Raw genomic sequence first — 16,708 nt, forward strand, 5'->3', positions numbered from 1 at the left:
AGCGTTTACAGGACAGTAACAATTACAAGCTATCCTCATCGCAAGGGATACGCTGCTCAGCTGTTCTGACATGTTCTCGAAGTTTTCAATACTTCAGCTTCCATGAAAACTTAGATTATTACAATATTTGCAGCTTTTTAATATTTTCTAATCTGTAACTGGTGCGATAGAACAATAGCGCAATACGGGTCATAGTAGATCGCACGGTCCATGGTTATTGCCTGCAATCAAGCAACTCATGCCGAGCGCACGACTTGAATTTCCTCGGCTTTTTTCACTCAACATCAACGAAGGGAATTTTTTTTTAAATTGATTTTAAGACTTCGGGTATGAATATACCCGAAGTCTTAAAATCAATTATAAAAAAAATTCAATCAATCAATCAATTAAAATCAATTATGAAAAAAAAAATTCCCTTCGGGTATGAATATACCCGAAGTCTTAAAATCAATTATAAAAAAAATTCCCTTCTTTGATGTTGAGTGAATAAAGCCGAGGAAATTCAAGTCGTGCGCTCGGCATAAGAATTTCCTCGGCTTAACGAAGGGAAGCTACCGATGCATTTTGGATGTGAGTGGCGGACGTTCATGGCAAGACACGCCAACCTAGAGCGTCATTTGATCGCCTTTCATCACGAAAGTCTCATCACTCACTCAATTAATAAAGCTACTTCTTACTTAAAATTATTTTGTAATTATTCATTGAGAAAACAATTGATCGGATGTCACAACTAGATGCCTTTCTCACTAAATTTGCAGTGTGACCTCAATAATAATGAAGTCATTATATTATTAACTGACATCAAAATCAATGTCCAAAATAATTCTATACCAGAATAATCGGCAACAACGGAGTCCAAAAGTAATGTTTAAATTGATTCTATGTCAGCTATTTAGAATAGAAGTGCCGGCATTGAAGAAATAGGCCCATGGCCTGTTGCCGATTCTTGTACCTACTTTCCGTGACTTGATTCCACAAGGGATCCGGCCTTTGGAACCCGATCTTTCCATAGCTGACGATTGATTGAGATAGCTGCTGGACTTATTGCCTGGTCCGTAAGGTGCTAGTCATTTCAAGACTCAACATAGGTTACTGCATAACATCCTCCAGCCAATTTGCAAATCTCATGAACTTTTTTCCTCCTATAAAATGTGGCCGCACAAGAGGCGACCACGCGGGGCCAACAATTGTTGCGCTAACTTGTAGCTGTAGCATATGGCACGCTACACGAAGCGTGGAGCTAGTGTGTATCTTACGACACGCCACACGGATTTTGCCTCTATTGTGAATCTTACGACAGGCCACACAGACCGTTAAATCCACCATTAAAACAAGCACATCAAAAACAATTCGGCACTTGTTCAGAGCGTCCACTGCGCCGGCTGATCGACGCTAACGAGACTTCGAGTGGCCCTTGCGGCAGATGTCCACGGTTTCCGTGGAGACACATGAGGCTTTCCGTGGAGATACAAGAGGGTATCCGTGGAGACACATGATGGTTTCCGTGGAGATACATGAGGGTTTTCGTGAAGACACACGAGGGTTTCCGTGGAGACACGTGAGGAATTCCATGGAGACACGTGAGGGTTTTCGTGGAGACACATGAGGGTTTTCGTGGAGACAATTAACCCTTTACTGCCTGACTTAAGGGGAGCGCCTGGGTCAAATTTTATTTCGATTATTTACAGACAGATCAATTTGAAACTTGGTACACATATGTAAAACAGAAAAGTCGACGGCTTTATTCCTGAGAATTTTTCGAAAAATGACATATTTCCAATACAGGTGTTTTTTCGAAAGGCGACTCAAAAGTCCAGTTTGGCGGCAAAGGGTTAACGGTGTCCCTGAGGCTGTCTGTGACGTCTCAATGAACGTCAACTCAGTATCGTCGCCGCTCGCGCGAATATAACAAATTAGAAGTAGACAAATTAACAAATTAAATAGAAGTAGCCACACAGAGTTGTTCATGATGTTCGATTTATGTACTTTAAATAACTAATACGATGGTAGCTAATTTATAAATATTTCAACAAGCTAGCGACACAAGTTTTAACAATTTAAATCACATATCAGTAAAAACAAATCATATAAAAATAACGGAACCAATTTAAATAATAATATAGTGATACATATAAATGTTAGAACTCAAGCCTGTGCAACAATAATTGTGAAGACTTCAAACTGCCGAGACTTCGGACGTCCGAAAGAAACGAATAAGGATTTTAATGCACATATCGAAGGAAATGAATAAGGATTTGAATGCACATGTGGAAAGAAATCAATAATGATATAACTGTAAAATCCCCTGTAATACAATACACTGTGATTGCACATTTTGTCAGAATTGTCCGTGAGCGTCTACATGAAGAATGTAAACATTGCAGCCACGCATTAACAGTTCTAGATGTAGTCAGATGTCGCCAGGAACGTAGCCCAAAAAGTTCGTCAATTGACTTTTGTCCAAGATTAGTGGGGCATTGCCGCTAATTTCTACGCAAGTTTGAAAATGCAAGTCATCATAGTCCACAACAGGCCAAATAAAAACAATTAACTTCTCATAATGGCCCCTTAATTACAAGTCCAATTAGCCAAACAACCATCATAATCATTTTTGATGATGGCGCCTAGCGATGACACTGCATGTCATTGATGTGTTTCATAATACGATAATTTTATGTCTAACTGGGGCAGAAAGCTGAGATTAATTAAATGTTTACACATGAACTTTATTTTCAAGGAAAATTTAGATAAGATCTTCTCGCGGTGAACGCCTTAGGAAGACCAGGGGCCATACTTTCAAAACTCGCTAAGTGAACGTAAGTACTTACGCTCTATTTTCTTGTCTATGATTGGTGGATTTTGCTTGAAAGGCCGTCAATGATTGGCTGATGAACTTACGATCACTTGAATTTTTTTGAGAGTATAGGCCCTGGTTCCATACTTTCAAAACTCGCTAAGTGAACGTAAGCGCTTACGCTCTATTTTCTTGTCTATGATTGGTGGATTTTGCTTGAAAGGCCGTCAATGATTGGCTGATGAACTTACGACCTCTTAACTTTTTCTGGAAGTATAGGCCCTCGTCGCAGCGCACGCCTCAGCCTCCTGCTCACGTATACGTGAGCCGGAGAAGAGCCTAAGAGAAGAGCCGGAGAAGAGCCTAAGAGAAGAGCCGGAGAAGAGCCTAAGAGAAGAGCCGGAGAAGAGCCTAAGAGAAGAGCCGGAGAAGAGCCTAAGAAGCCTCAAGCCTAACGAAGCTCCCACCGCCTGAGCCAGAATATCCTCTAAAATTATCAAATTTTATAAAGCTTCATAGGCCTCGTCGATGTCTCGTCTGTTGAGAAAATCTTCGAGATTCTCGTCCTCCACCTCACTGTTGTTCTCGACTTCATTCTCCTTCTTTTTCTTCTTCTTCTTCTTGTCGGAGTGTTTAATCTTGTCTTTGTCTTTACTTTTCTTCTTGTTCTTCTTAGAGCTTCCGTCTTCGTTCTGAAACAAGAAAGAAATTTACATTCTAAGATTCCTTCATTAAATCACATCAAAATTACAGATAAAATTGAATTATTAGATTTTTCACCGAGATGCGTTTTTCGCAGACGAGGAAAAAACCGCTAGGTGTACTTAGGCTGATAACTTGTGAAGTGTATTAAGTTTGATAGCACGGCCTCATGATGTTAAATTTGCATTCCAATGAAAAAATGAAAGAATCCAATTCAATCAAACAGAGCCGTCAGCGCCAAAAGTAAAAGTAACAGTCAAAAGTAAAAAGATTTTACTTTTGCCAACAGTCAAAAGTAAAAAGATTTTAGATTTGAATTAAAGCGACGCCCGAGACCATTAATTAATTATTTTAATTAATTTTAATCGTGTGACAAACAGCTAACATTAATGAAATATTCACGTGACAGTCAGCTTCTTTCGTTCAGCAGCCGTGATCGAGATTGAGTTTCATCTAATTTGTGAACAAGGATTGGTTAAGACAGCAAAGTTAAATGTTCGCTACGAACTGAAAAAAGAATTGCATGATATTTGTGCGGTTAACTGATACCAGGTGGAAAGCTTGCATCATACAGCATGGAATCAGCTTGGATTTTTATCAATTTAATAAGATTTATATGAATTTATAAAGGAAAGCCAGAAAATATAGACTTAAATGCAACTCCGCGATGATGTCTGGCAACTTAAGCTGCATGGTCACATCGTGGGGTCTACACTGCATCGTCACCTCGTGGGGTCTATACTGCATGGTCACCTCGTGGGGTCTACACTGCATGGTCACCTCGTGGGGTCTACACCTGTCTCTTATACACATCTAGATGTGTANTCACCTCGTGGGGTCTACACTGCATGGTCACCTCATGGGGTCTACGCTGCATGTCACCTCGTGGGGTCTACACTGCATGGTCACCTCGTGGGGTCTACACTACATGTCACCTCATGGTCTTTGGACGAAGTTTTCTTCTTCTTTTTCTTGTTTGCTTCAGGACTGGCGGGGGGAGGGGCGTTGAGATCTGCCGTGGGGGGCGACGCAACACTTCGGGGTTCACTTCCTGCGGGAGATGAAACGTTTTATTTCTTTTTCATTCAAGAATAAAAAAAAACTAACCAATTTCTGACTCACGTCATGACTGAAAGAAAATATTCTCGGTTTTAGATGTCCCCAAAATCAGAATTGATTAACAAATTCTGCATTACAAAGAGGAAACATTCTTCTCATTCGCCGACATCTCAATACAAAAAAAAAATAACCGGGCATTAAATATGGTTTATTACTTTAAAAATTACAATTTCTGTGTAGGCGACGTGATAACCGATTTTCTAACGTATTTATCGATAGGGAAAACATCAGCTGCAGAACGTCCGCAAGTAAATAATAGAGCATGGATAACGAACGAACAACTTAGTTGTTTGTCCACAAATACGTTAACGGTACCTAACGGGACGGTTGCTGCAGCGAATAGGCTAATCGTACCAGAAAGCCTGAAGATATGAGCTACCATCAGCTGACCAAGAGTTAACTCTTTGTCTACGGAGCCGTGAATCATCTATGTTATTCGTATGGGAAGGTTGGGTTGGCTGCCGTCAGTAGACAAACGGTCTACTGACGTCTCTCACGAAATAATTCATTAAAGCAAAATAGTGTAAAGTTGCTTTACCTGCCGCAGAGAGCCACGAGTCGATGGTGCTGACGTCAGGCCCCGTGACGCCAGCGTCAGGAGTGTCAGCAGCAGATGAGCCCTGGGGGATGACGGGTTCTATCTCCACATCAGAAGAGTATCCTGCGATGACGACATGGCCAGCATCACTGTCGCTGTCCCCTTCACAGGGATTGAGTTGGGTCCCCAAACCCCCGCCTTGCTCCTCCTTGCGACATAATCTGCCCAGTCGAGCGCCAGGCACGATTTCGAAGCTCGCGCTTATTGACGACGACTTAGCGTCTGATTTAAGGGAGAGGTTAGTGCAGGAGTGGACGCTCGAGGACGAGCTACGATTGGTGACATCAGCTGAGCAATGTTGATTGGCATGCGCAGGGTCGCTGCACGAGTTGTCTGTGTCGTATTGCGCTGCACCGACACCTAACGAGTCAGAGGCTCGCGTGGAAGAACATTTTTCAGTTTTGTCGCTCCTGGCTGAGAGTCTGGCGCCCACCTCGCCGTAATTAAGGAGGCTGGCGTTAGTAACAACGCCCGTGAGGTCGCTGGCGTCCAGGTCCTCGGCAAACTCGGCCACCAGAGGGTTGTCCGGACTGCCTTCGTCGTCCGAGCTACAAGGAAGAGGGGATACTGAAGTGTGGTGCATGCAATGATAGCAATCTGTTCCAGCCCGGCCCAGGTTGTGGAAGAGGTGAAACTTTCCACTTGCACGAGAAGAACAGAAATTACCTGGACCTTCCACATATTTGTGCGCCAGACAAACCGAAGAGAAAATCAACTTTGTCACAGTCAGTTGCGCTCACCTGTCAGTTCCGCCGACAGCAGCTGTCACCGCAGGGCTGCCTTCGTCTGCCAGGAAGGTCGGGTCCAGCCCCCCGTCGTCAGCGACGAACTCCTCCACCGACTGCACCCCTGCCCGATGTTCCATATTAGTAAGATTGTTTGACTGCACCTTTGCCTTAATTACATATTAACTCTATGCATGTTTCACATATTTAACGAACAAATAATCACAAAAAACACCAAAATTAAACTTTCATCTCAATAAGTTATCCGCAACGGTTAAATTATCCCATAAACTATAATCCACTCCTACTGGTGAGCAGGGCTCCCCCACTGCCTTATCCCTATCAGCTGTCTAGAGGCTAAGATCCTGGGGCGGTTCCTGCTAACCAACGCAGTAGCCTCATTCACCACCTCGGCCTTGTAGCACAGCGGCATACCGAGCCATCGACAAGTGCCCTCCTTCGCTCCCCAGGTTCCAACCGGGATCACGCCGGTTCCACCTTCGACGGCCGACTCGCGTCAACCGCCGCTTTGATCAAACTATCTTTTTGTCCTAGATTGTGGCCTCCGATCACCTCAACGTGGCCTGCTAGCTGTGCTGCTACTGAAGAAGCAGGTTGGCGTTCTGCCTCTTACCAACATATCCATTCCCTTCTATTACCGTACACGAAGGAGTACGTTAATAGTGAGTTAACTTCTCTACTGCCAAGAAGTTTGCTGCAGCTTCAGGCACGTCTTCCGTCATAATTTCCGCCCTGACACCCACTAATCCCGTAAAGCCGCATTTCCGCCGTCTCGTAAGGATTCTCCTGGCACATGATACATCATACCTGCCAGGACTTGCGGGGAGGCGAAAAGGACTTTCCGCTGTAAGATTTTCTACGGCTCGGGAACCTCACGAACAGGAACTCGACCTCTCCTCCAAGAGAGTTCCTAGAGCATCCTAGATTGCAATGCTAGTTCACCGGCATGCAGGGGCTACTTGGCCTGATAGTTCACGTAGAAAATGAAACGAAATCTTCATCTGGTAGTGGATTGAATCAGAGTGAACGAACTACAAGCATACGTTACAACGTAGAATATTTTCCTCTAGTCTGCCATTGACTGATCTGGTGGCTGTAGTGGTAGTGGAGGCCGCGGTGGTCGGAACGCTCGATGGCACAAGTTTTTTGCCCGCTGTGCGAGGAAAATGTTCAGAAAAACAACATAAGCCTGACTCTCATAGTCTTATAGAATCAGAATGAGAATAAAGTTGCCAAGGTTAGAAGTTAACAATAAAGGGTAGGCAAAGAAAGCCCCACTAATGGCATGTCATGCATGGAAGTTCAGCAAATCTGAGTAGAAGCAAGCAAGAATCTTTTTCAAGTACTACAGTTTCAATATTTTGATACAAATGTCCTCAATAAAATATCACGAAAAAATACTAGTAACATGTCGACATTTTTGTCACTTGCGTAAAATCTTGTTTCTTAATTTTCATTTTTTGATTGTATATAATCACGGATATAAATTCACGTTTACACTCGCCGGAATGAACTGGCAACGAAGTAGCCGCTGCTTGCACGACAGGAGCCCCTGCTGCTGCTGCTGCTGCTGCTGCTGCTGCAGGTGCTGGTTTAGGTGCACGCACTGATGCAGGAGGGGCGTGAGGGTGAGGCTTTGCAGGAGGAGCAGCAGGTGCAGAAGGGGAAACTGCAGCAGACGGAATGTTGTTGGTGGCTTTCCTCTTCTCGTTCAGGCGGTCCATGAACCTGTGACATGTGAACAGGAGTTAGAACAACACTGGTAGAACAGCGCGTGTTGCAGCGTGTTGTAATCAGAACAACACTAGTGGAACAGCGCGTGTTGCAGCGTGTTGTAATCAGAACACTAGTGGAACAGCGCGTGTTGCGGCGCGTTGTAATCAGAACAACACTAGTGGAACAGCGCGTGTTGCGGCGCGTTGTAATCAGAACAACACTAGTGGAACAGCGCGTGTTGCGGCGCGTTGTAATCAGAACAACACTAGTGGAACAACACTAGTGCAGCGCGTTGTAATCAGAACAACACTAGTGGAACAGCGAGTTGTCATCATTGTCATCCCTGAATGTAATAATCTAAGCTTTCATTCAAACAGAAACTCGATATTCAAAGCGTATAAGATATTTCTACACAGAATCCCAGCCCAGATTTGAATTCCAGCTGCTGGCATTCATGCAGCATAGTCAATGCTTATCGTGCAAAGCCAGCATTTATGTCAATCAGTTCCAATAATTTTATCAAACTAATGAACTTTTGTAAGATAAGATAAAAATCTAGGACTTCTGTGTAGTACCTAACACAGGCATGGTTCTGACCTGTCATAGTCAGCCTCCTCGGTCTCGTGGCAGGCCTCGAGCTCTTGCATGGTGTCAGTTATAAATAATAATTTTATCAAACTAATGGACATTTTGTAAGATAAGATAACATGGCATGGTTCTGACCTGTCATAGTCGGCCTCCTCGGTCTCATGGCAGGCCTCGAGCTCCTGCATGGTGTCAGTTATAAATAATAATTTTATCAAACTAATGGACATTTTGTAAGATAAGATAACATGGACATGGCTCTGACCTGTCATAGTCGGCCTCCTCGGTCTCTTGGCAGGCCTCGAGCTCCTGCATGGTGGCGCGCGCGTCGCAGGCGTTGGTGCGCAGCAGCCCCAGGAGAGTGTGCCGCTGCAGGGCCAGGAAAGGCAGGTTCAGGAACCTGTGCACCAGCTTCAGCCCAAAGCCGTTCCTCATGGACGACTCGCATACCACCACCTCGCCTGAGCCCTCTGGTCTGGTAAACCAATTACACGTTAGCTTGCATGAAATGGAACATATCAGGAACATATCATGGAACATATTCAGATTACACAAGACAAAAAAGTTTCATGGACGACTCGCATACCACCACCTCGCCTGAGCCCTCTGGTCTGGTGAACCAATTACACGTTAGCTTGCATGGAATAGTCCTGCTGAGCCCTCAGGTCTGGTGAACCAATTACACGTTAGCTTGCATGGAATGGTCCTGCTGAGCCCTCAGGTCTGGTGAACCAATTACACGTTAGCTTGCATGGAATGGTCCTGCTGAGCCCTCTGGTCTGGTGAACCAATTACACGTTAGCTTGCATGGAATGGTCCTGCTGCTGTCTCTTATACACATCTAGATGTGTATAAGAGACAGCACTGATGCAGGAGGGGCGTGAGGGTGAGGCTTTGCAGGAGGAGCAGCAGGTGCAGAAGGGGAAACTGCAGCAGACGGAATGTTGTTGGTGGCTTTCCTCTTCTNCAGCAACACAGGCTCTGCACTGTCTAGTTCAGCACTACCAGCAACACAGGCTCTGCACTGTCTAGTTCAGCACTACCAGCAACACAGGCTCTGCACTGTCTAGTTCAGCACTACCAGCAACACAGGCTCTGCACTGTCTAGTTCAGCACTACCAGCAACACAGGCTCTGCACTGTCTAGTTCAGCACTACCAGCAACACAGGCTCTGCACTGTCTAGTTCAGCACTACCAGCAACACAGGCTCTGCACTGTCTAGTTCAGCACTACCAGCAACACAGGCTCTGCACTGTCTAGTTCAGCACTACCAGCAACACAGGCTCTGCACTGTCTAGTTCAGCACTACCAGCAACACAGGCTCTGCACTGTCTAGTTCAGCACTACCAGCAACACAGGCTCTGCACTGTCTAGTTCAGCACTACCAGCAACACAGGCTCTGCACTGTCTAGTTCAGCACTACCAGCAACACAGGCTCTGCACTGTCTAGTTCAGCACTACCAGCAACACAGGCTCTGCACTGTCTAGTTCAGCACTACCAGCAACACAGGCTCTGCACTGTCTAGTTCAGCACTACCAGCAACACAGGCTCTGCACTGTCTAGTTCAGCACTACCAGCAACACAGGCTCTGCACTGTCTAGTTCAGCACTACCAGCAACACAGGCTCTGCACTGTCTAGTTCAGCACTACCAGCAACACAGGCTCTGCACTGTCTAGTTCAGCACTACCAGCAACACAGGCTCTGCACTGTCTAGTTCAGCACTACCAGCAACACAGGCTCTGCACTGTCTAGTTCAGCACTACCAGCAACACAGGCTCTGCACTGTCTAGTTCAGCACTACCAGCAACACAGGCTCTGCACTGTCTAGTTCAGCACTACCAGCAACACAGGCTCTGCACTGTCTAGTTCAGCACTACCAGCAACACAGGCTCTGCACTGTCTAGTTCAGCACTACCAGCAACACAGGCTCTGCACTGTCTAGTTCAGCACTACCAGCAACACAGGCTCTGCACTGTCTAGTTCAGCACTACCAGCAACACTGGCTAGGCACTGTCTTGATGAAAATTCAGAGATTATCATGCATACCAAGCAATGTTATAACATTCTATCCTCATACATCTCTAGCTATGTTACATTAAATTATGATCTTGACTGGGTCATCTGTCACAAACAAATTGAAGGTTATCTATCACTTTAGCATTGTATAAGAAAGCTGAAAGGAAGTCTCTTAAATTTTTAGTGCTTTTTGCAAAATAAAGCTTAGTTATGGTCACTCATCACTAGATTGGTGCACAGCTTTTGCGCCTCATTAGATGGCAAAATTGATATTTATTTAGATATATGATTGATCAAGAGCTCTATTATGGCTCTTGAACATAACCTTTTACAGTACCTATACGAAAAACAGCTGTAGCATCAATGACATGGATGCTGCAATCTCTTTACACACATTAAACTCACCAAGCCTTTGTGATATCAAAGACGAGGATGACGCCATTCGCTCCCTTGTAAACATCAAGAAATTCTGCATCCAGAGCCACCCCTTCATCTTCATTTTCTGGACTTGTTTCCACATTGCTAAGTTTCAGGCCATCAACCTGAAGCAAAAATTATTTCACAATAATTCAGAAAATGTTGTATCAGACTACAGAACAAAAATTATATTGCATGCTTTCTACAAGTCATAGGCCTAGATTTTTTACATCTAGATTTTTTACCTATTCTAGATAGGTAAAAAATTTCTTCTTACGAAAATTCATTTTGATAGATAACTAGAACTTTAGCCTTTAGATTCTATGAATTAAGTTGGTCTTCTCAGTTACTACGGTACAAGCAATTCAATATCTTTTAAGACCAGATAGAAATAAATCAAATTTCATTGGAATATCAGTCTTTTGAATTGATATTAAATACCTACTATACTCTAAATAAATCAAACTGAACATAGCACTGTGTGTTGCTGACTGAAGCTCTTCCAAAATGATAACAAGTTAAATTTTATCAATTTTTGTGGCAATATCATATTTTCCTTAAAAATTTTCACTTTAAATGATTCTTATCAAACTAATTTGATGTAGGTACAAGAGTTCAGGGTGATGGTTTTACTGCCAAATTTATTTTTAAGTTTTTGTTTATTTTTAGCCTCAAAACATGGGATTCTAACAGTTTTAATGTTGTCATTTGAATTTTTCTTCAATGTGCATTTTTGAATGTATTCACTATATACTACCTCAATAAGCTTGTAACTAAACATTTAATTCCATTGATTTTACCCATATCAGTTATATTTGGCTCAAGTTCATGTAGCCTCTGAGCGTGAGATGATAAGCTTGGATAATGGACATTTTTCCTCCAAAGTTTCAGAATGATAAGTTATGACCTCGCCCCAAGCTTTATGGTTCTTGAGTTAATATTTATAATACTATTTTCAGTGAGTTTTTAATAAGCACATCAGCAAAAGTTTTGAAAAGGTATGCTAATCACTTGTTGCAGCTGTAACAGACCTTTTTTCTTTTCTTAGCTTTGTCAACAACATCCCAGACTTCCACTTTCACCACATCATCTGTGGCTTTGTAGTTCCATTGGATGCAGGCCACCTGAATTTCATCAGTGGGTGAGTACTCGTCAATGAAAGGGCGGCCCTGGAGACGCTGGAAGAGACAAGTCTTGCCAACATTTCGATCTCCTCGTATGACCAATTTCACTGCAGGAAGAAATGAATCTATCAGTTCATTAACCAATCCATCCCAACCCTATTCAACCCAACCAAATTTAATCCAACCTACTTCAACCCAACTCAATTCAATCCAACCAAATTTGATCCAACCTACTTCAACCCAACTCAATTCAATCCAAACCACTTCAACCCAACCAAATTCAACCCAGCCTAAATCAACCAAACCAACTTCAGTCAAATATTACCCAACCCAAATAAACTCATCCCAATCCAACCCAACCAAAATCAACCCAATCTAATTAGATTAAACCCACTTTAACCCAATCTAACGCAACACAAATCAACTTATCACAATTCAATCCAACAACAACAGCCCAATCCAATTCAAACCAACCCAAATTGACCCAACAAAATTCAACTCAATACAATCAAACACAACCCAAATCAGCTCAACCAAATCAAATTCAACCCAACACAATTAAATCTCTCACAATAAAAATTAATTAAACTCAACCCAAGTCTAACATTAGGTTTGGTTGGGTTTAGTTAGGTTGGGCACAAGCGCACAGTATAATGCAATAGAATGCAATAGATTGCATTAGAACACAGTAGATAATGCAACAGATATAGCAAACAGATTAATAGATTAGAACAGATTATAATGCATTAAAACACATTAAAACAGATTAGAAGGCAGTGAAGGCACTATAACATATTAGAACACATTAAAATGCATTAGAACAGACTAGAATGCACCAGAACAAATTAAACTGCAATATATTGCATTATACGTAGCACATTAGATTGTATTAGAATGCACTAGATTTAATTAAAATGCACTAAATTATCTAATTTTTAAAATTAGATTTTTTACACTAAATTTTGTAAATGAATTTTCCAATTCTTGAATTATCCTAAAATCAATAATTTTACACTAGGAACAGCAATAAGAACATTCATCTTAACTTTAGAACTGATTGAACATGTGATAATGTAGTATTGTTTATGTTTTTGCTGAAGAAATAATGCAGTTAGTTGGACATGACAGCAACTATGCAATCAACAACTTTGGATGCATCCATTTTGGGTTCACTCATTGATCATTATGTAGGATATTTTAACACGTTGACTACGTATTGGTACATATGCGTACCACGACATGTATTTCTCCAGGAGGTAGTGGTACATAATTCAGGTTGCCTAAAATCAGCCAAACCCGAGAACAAAAAAGGCTGATAATTCAATGTATACTAGTTTATTTGTAGGTTCTGCTATAAAAATTCCATTTATTTTCTTTTTGCAGTACGGTATTTAAAATTTAATTAGGAAGTACCCCTATCATAAATTCTAGCTGGCCAACGCAATTGAGAAAAACTAAATCATGGAATTTGTCCAGAAAAAATGACTGTCTGGCAACCCTGCTTAAAAAAAGTTCAAAAATGAAATAATAGTACAAGATGAAGCAATCGTAGTCAAGGTGTTAACATAAGCATGGTACTAAACTGCACAAGTTGAAAATTTGATGAAATGACACATTTGTGAACCAAAATTGTTTTCTATCAAACAAAAATACATTACATTAGAGCAGCAAGATTTCATACCTACTGAAATGATATGATATAATAGACACAATACTTTGGAAAAAACAAAAAAGTATGACTTTTCTGAACTAGTATAGGTGTGTAGGCCACATGACTAAGGTGTTATGGTGGTGTACTTGTAGCTGTGCACCCGTGTTTGAACTAATTTTAGTTATGGAGCAAGGCGCATTTTTTCTCAAATGTTACAGTGCATCGTGAAGATTGAAAAAATGATAACATAAATTCCTGTGCACCTAGCACACCTTCCTGAGTTCCTGCCTATGGCATGCTTTAGTCAATTTCATCTGTTTTTGACATTTTTAAATTCATTTTCCTGAGAAATAGGAAAAATAATGCATTTATACTTAGAATTTTTACAAATCTCTTGCAAGATGGTAAATTAAAGCTTTAAAGGTAGAATAGTTTTTTGAAAATTCTGTACAATAAACCAGCCTATTACCAGAAGATCTAAGCTGGAATACCTATTAAATTAAAAAATTTTGTAAATGACAATTGACAACTAAATAAAAACAATCATTTCATGGCTATTTTTTAAAAGTTACATGCAGACACAAAAATGCAACAATAATCTATTCTTTCTAAAAGAATTAAGACAAAGCTCTCAAGAAGTATAAAATTTACTACAAGAATAGGATTTTTTTCTAATTCACATGCAGCCACTACAAAATTTTTCAGAATTGTGGACCAAGATTGGGATTAAAAAAAACATATGGCTATGTTAGAGTATAGTGGACTTTTCATGACTATAAAATATTGAATGGAATCCCTACCTAACACGAAAGCACTCACTGTTATATTGAACCCCTCTTGCAAACCGTCGCTGTAATGAGGCAGCCATCGTTTGAACTCCTCCAGCAGGAGCAGGTAGGTTTCCACCTCCTCCATCGGAAGTGGCGCGATTAGTTAATTTACGTAACGCAGAAAACATGCCTTTCAGCAGATAAAAGACATAAACAGAAATAATGAGCCATCAATCGGCTACTAAGTCTCTTTAATGCATAATGATTTCTTGTTAAACTCTCCTAATAGTCCAAGTTTTAGCCAGCTGATCGTAACACTGGCGCAGGAGAATCATAGATGATAAGATGTTTACATTCGGAGATCCTTTATCCATATACTAGTTATCTATTATATTCGGAATGCATAGAAAAATTAAACGATTTAAGAGTTCATCCGGGATTTAATTGCTTTTATTATTAGTTATAATACTAAATTTTACAAAAAGTGAAAATTGAATGCCTTATGTTGTGAAATGCCTATGAAAGTTAGCTCGTTATCGCTTGTTTGTTTCCTTGAGATTTTGGACTAGTCCCACATGCAACACACCGCTCCAGGAGGCGCCATCGGCAGACATGACAATCTGCCAAACATGGACACCAAGTAATTAACATTAAAGACATGACTTAACATGAAGTAATTATTAACTAAATTCACGTCTGGTATACTGATAGCATTACAAGAATTGATAAACTATACTGGTGAATTGGTAAAGTATCTATGGTATTATGGGCAGGTATGGCCCAGTATCTATGGTATTATCTATCTATGGTATATATTATCTATCTATGGTATTATGGTATGGGCAGGGGGGCCCAGTGGTTAAAGTTCAGAGTACCAAGATTGGCGCAGAGAGGCGCGGGTTCGATCCCAGCTCTGTGCGCCAGTTTCTGGTCAGAATCGGCAAGGAGGCCGGGCGGTTAAGCACAGAAGAACTGTAGCAGTGAGTTGCGCGTTCGAGACCGCAAAATGCTGTGAATGTTCTGCGATGTTAAGAATCGGCGACAGGCCTACGACCTAATAAAGTAATAACGCTGAAACCGCTATTATATTATATATATATATGGTAATGTATACCGGTTGTGAACTTGGCGATCGTGCGTAGTCGGTCCTCTCTGGGCGCAAATATATCAACCGTTTTTAATTATAACCGATTTGATTCTAATTAAAAATTACACACTACGCTCCCGCAAGAGTGGTCATAATTGATTTTGTCCGCTTCGCATTCGTTTAGCGCTCTGCGCTAAGAAATTTCGTGCCAAATTCCAGAAGGTTTGGACTGCATGACCCCTCCGAGTTTCCCGCGCTGTTCCTGATCAACGCCGGTGATGATGGAAGCAAGTAACTTGGTATATCACGTCCGGCGTGATGCACAACGCGGTATGGTTGAGCTAGTATTAGGTTGACCCATCAGAAGCCCATTTTTGCGGATGTAGTTCGTTGTTCGCCTGTGACGTCACTGATCTCAGTGACGTCACGGGCATTAACCAATCACCGAAATGCGATCAAACCAGTCAACCAATCCGTCATGGGAATGATGGGTTTGTTTACGTTTCTCGATCTACGTGACGTAACAAGAAATCCGAACTGAAAGACGGAACTTCTCGTGGGTCAACCTTGTATAGTTCAACCATGGTTTTCAGTTCATGAAACTTATTACTTGTTACTGCTCAGGCTGGCTTCAGTCGAGGCTTGTCGTTTGGCACAGCAGATCAGGACTTCACTCTGGACAGCTTGGACCCACTCAAAAACTGAATTAGCATTTGTAATTGAGAAGTTTTTCATGGTGGTATCAACGGTACAGATACACGAGATCTTACCTCGGTTAAGAAAGGTTTGGTGGCAATTGAAGATTTGAGAAATTAGTCTGCTTTGGACACACTCAAAAATTGAATTAGCATTTGTAACTGAGAAGTTTTTCATCGTGGTATCAAAGTTGCAGANAACCCGATCTTTCCATAGCTGACGATTGATTGAGATAGCTGCTGGACTTATTGCCTGGTCCGTAATTTGCTAGGCATTTTAAGACTGAACATATGCTCCTGCATAGCTTCGTCTAGTCTGTTATTGAAGATGTTCATACTCGAGTTCGAAAATGCTGTGAATGTTCTGCGATGTTTAGAATCGGCGGCAGGCCTATGGCCTACTAAACGCTGAAACCGCTATTATTATTTATTATTATAAGGTGTAACCTTAGCCCTAAGTTACAAAAGGTTTTGATGTGTTGTTGTGCGATCTTTTGAATTTCATCCATTTCATCCAGAGGTGCTACCTTTCTGTCGTGCAGCTCTTCTAAGTATACTAACATGATATATGGTATTTATTTTCAGCAAACGGACATCCCAGTTAAAATTTAAGGCCGTGGCGCCGTTGTTTATCGGCGTGGAGGGCGATTATGAGCGCGCAACGGCAGATTGGCCGCTTCTCCCAA

General features: G+C 41.8%; 2 protein-coding genes across 2 annotated transcripts; both read right to left on the bottom strand.

The window, feature by feature from the left end:
- Window positions 1–4,663: 4,663 nt before the first annotated feature.
- LOC125179396 lies at window positions 4,664–6,271 on the bottom strand. The gene is made up of 3 exons (XM_047885177.1): window positions 5,954–6,271; window positions 5,154–5,761; window positions 4,664–4,683 (listed from the first exon to the last, which is right to left on the bottom strand). The coding sequence occupies exons 1-3, from the start codon at window positions 6,076–6,078 to the stop codon at window positions 4,664–4,666; spliced, it is 753 nt and encodes a 250-aa protein (XP_047741133.1). The 5' UTR covers window positions 6,079–6,271.
- A 719-nt stretch (window positions 6,272–6,990) lies between these two features.
- On the bottom strand, window positions 6,991–14,557 carry LOC108665133 (rab-like protein 6). Its single transcript, XM_018151858.2, has 7 exons — window positions 14,290–14,557; window positions 11,727–11,926; window positions 10,684–10,820; window positions 9,121–9,261; window positions 8,526–8,735; window positions 7,464–7,687; window positions 6,991–7,112 (listed from the first exon to the last, which is right to left on the bottom strand). The coding sequence occupies exons 1-7, from the start codon at window positions 14,426–14,428 to the stop codon at window positions 6,991–6,993; spliced, it is 1,173 nt and encodes a 390-aa protein (XP_018007347.2). The 5' UTR covers window positions 14,429–14,557.
- Window positions 14,558–16,708: the final 2,151 nt, after the last annotated feature.

This window comes from Hyalella azteca, unplaced genomic scaffold (genome assembly GCF_000764305.2).
Source record: "Hyalella azteca isolate HAZT.00-mixed unplaced genomic scaffold, Hazt_2.0.2 contig17204, whole genome shotgun sequence".
Lineage (NCBI taxonomy): Eukaryota > Metazoa > Arthropoda > Malacostraca > Amphipoda > Hyalellidae > Hyalella > Hyalella azteca.

Excerpts from the sequence above, each read along its gene's own strand:
- LOC125179396 (XM_047885177.1), bottom strand. The coding sequence starts at position 6,078 with ATGGAACATCGGGCAGGGGTGCAGTCGGTGGAGGAGTTCGTCGCTGAC. Across the intron at positions 5,762-5,953 it reads GCTGTCGGCGGAACTGACAG|CTCGGACGACGAAGGCAGTC; the intron begins GTGAGCGCAACT and ends TCTTCCTTGTAG. Across the intron at positions 4,684-5,153 it reads CTCGTGGCTCTCTGCGGCAG|AATTTGTTAATCAATTCTGA; the intron begins GTAAAGCAACTT and ends TTTGTAATGCAG.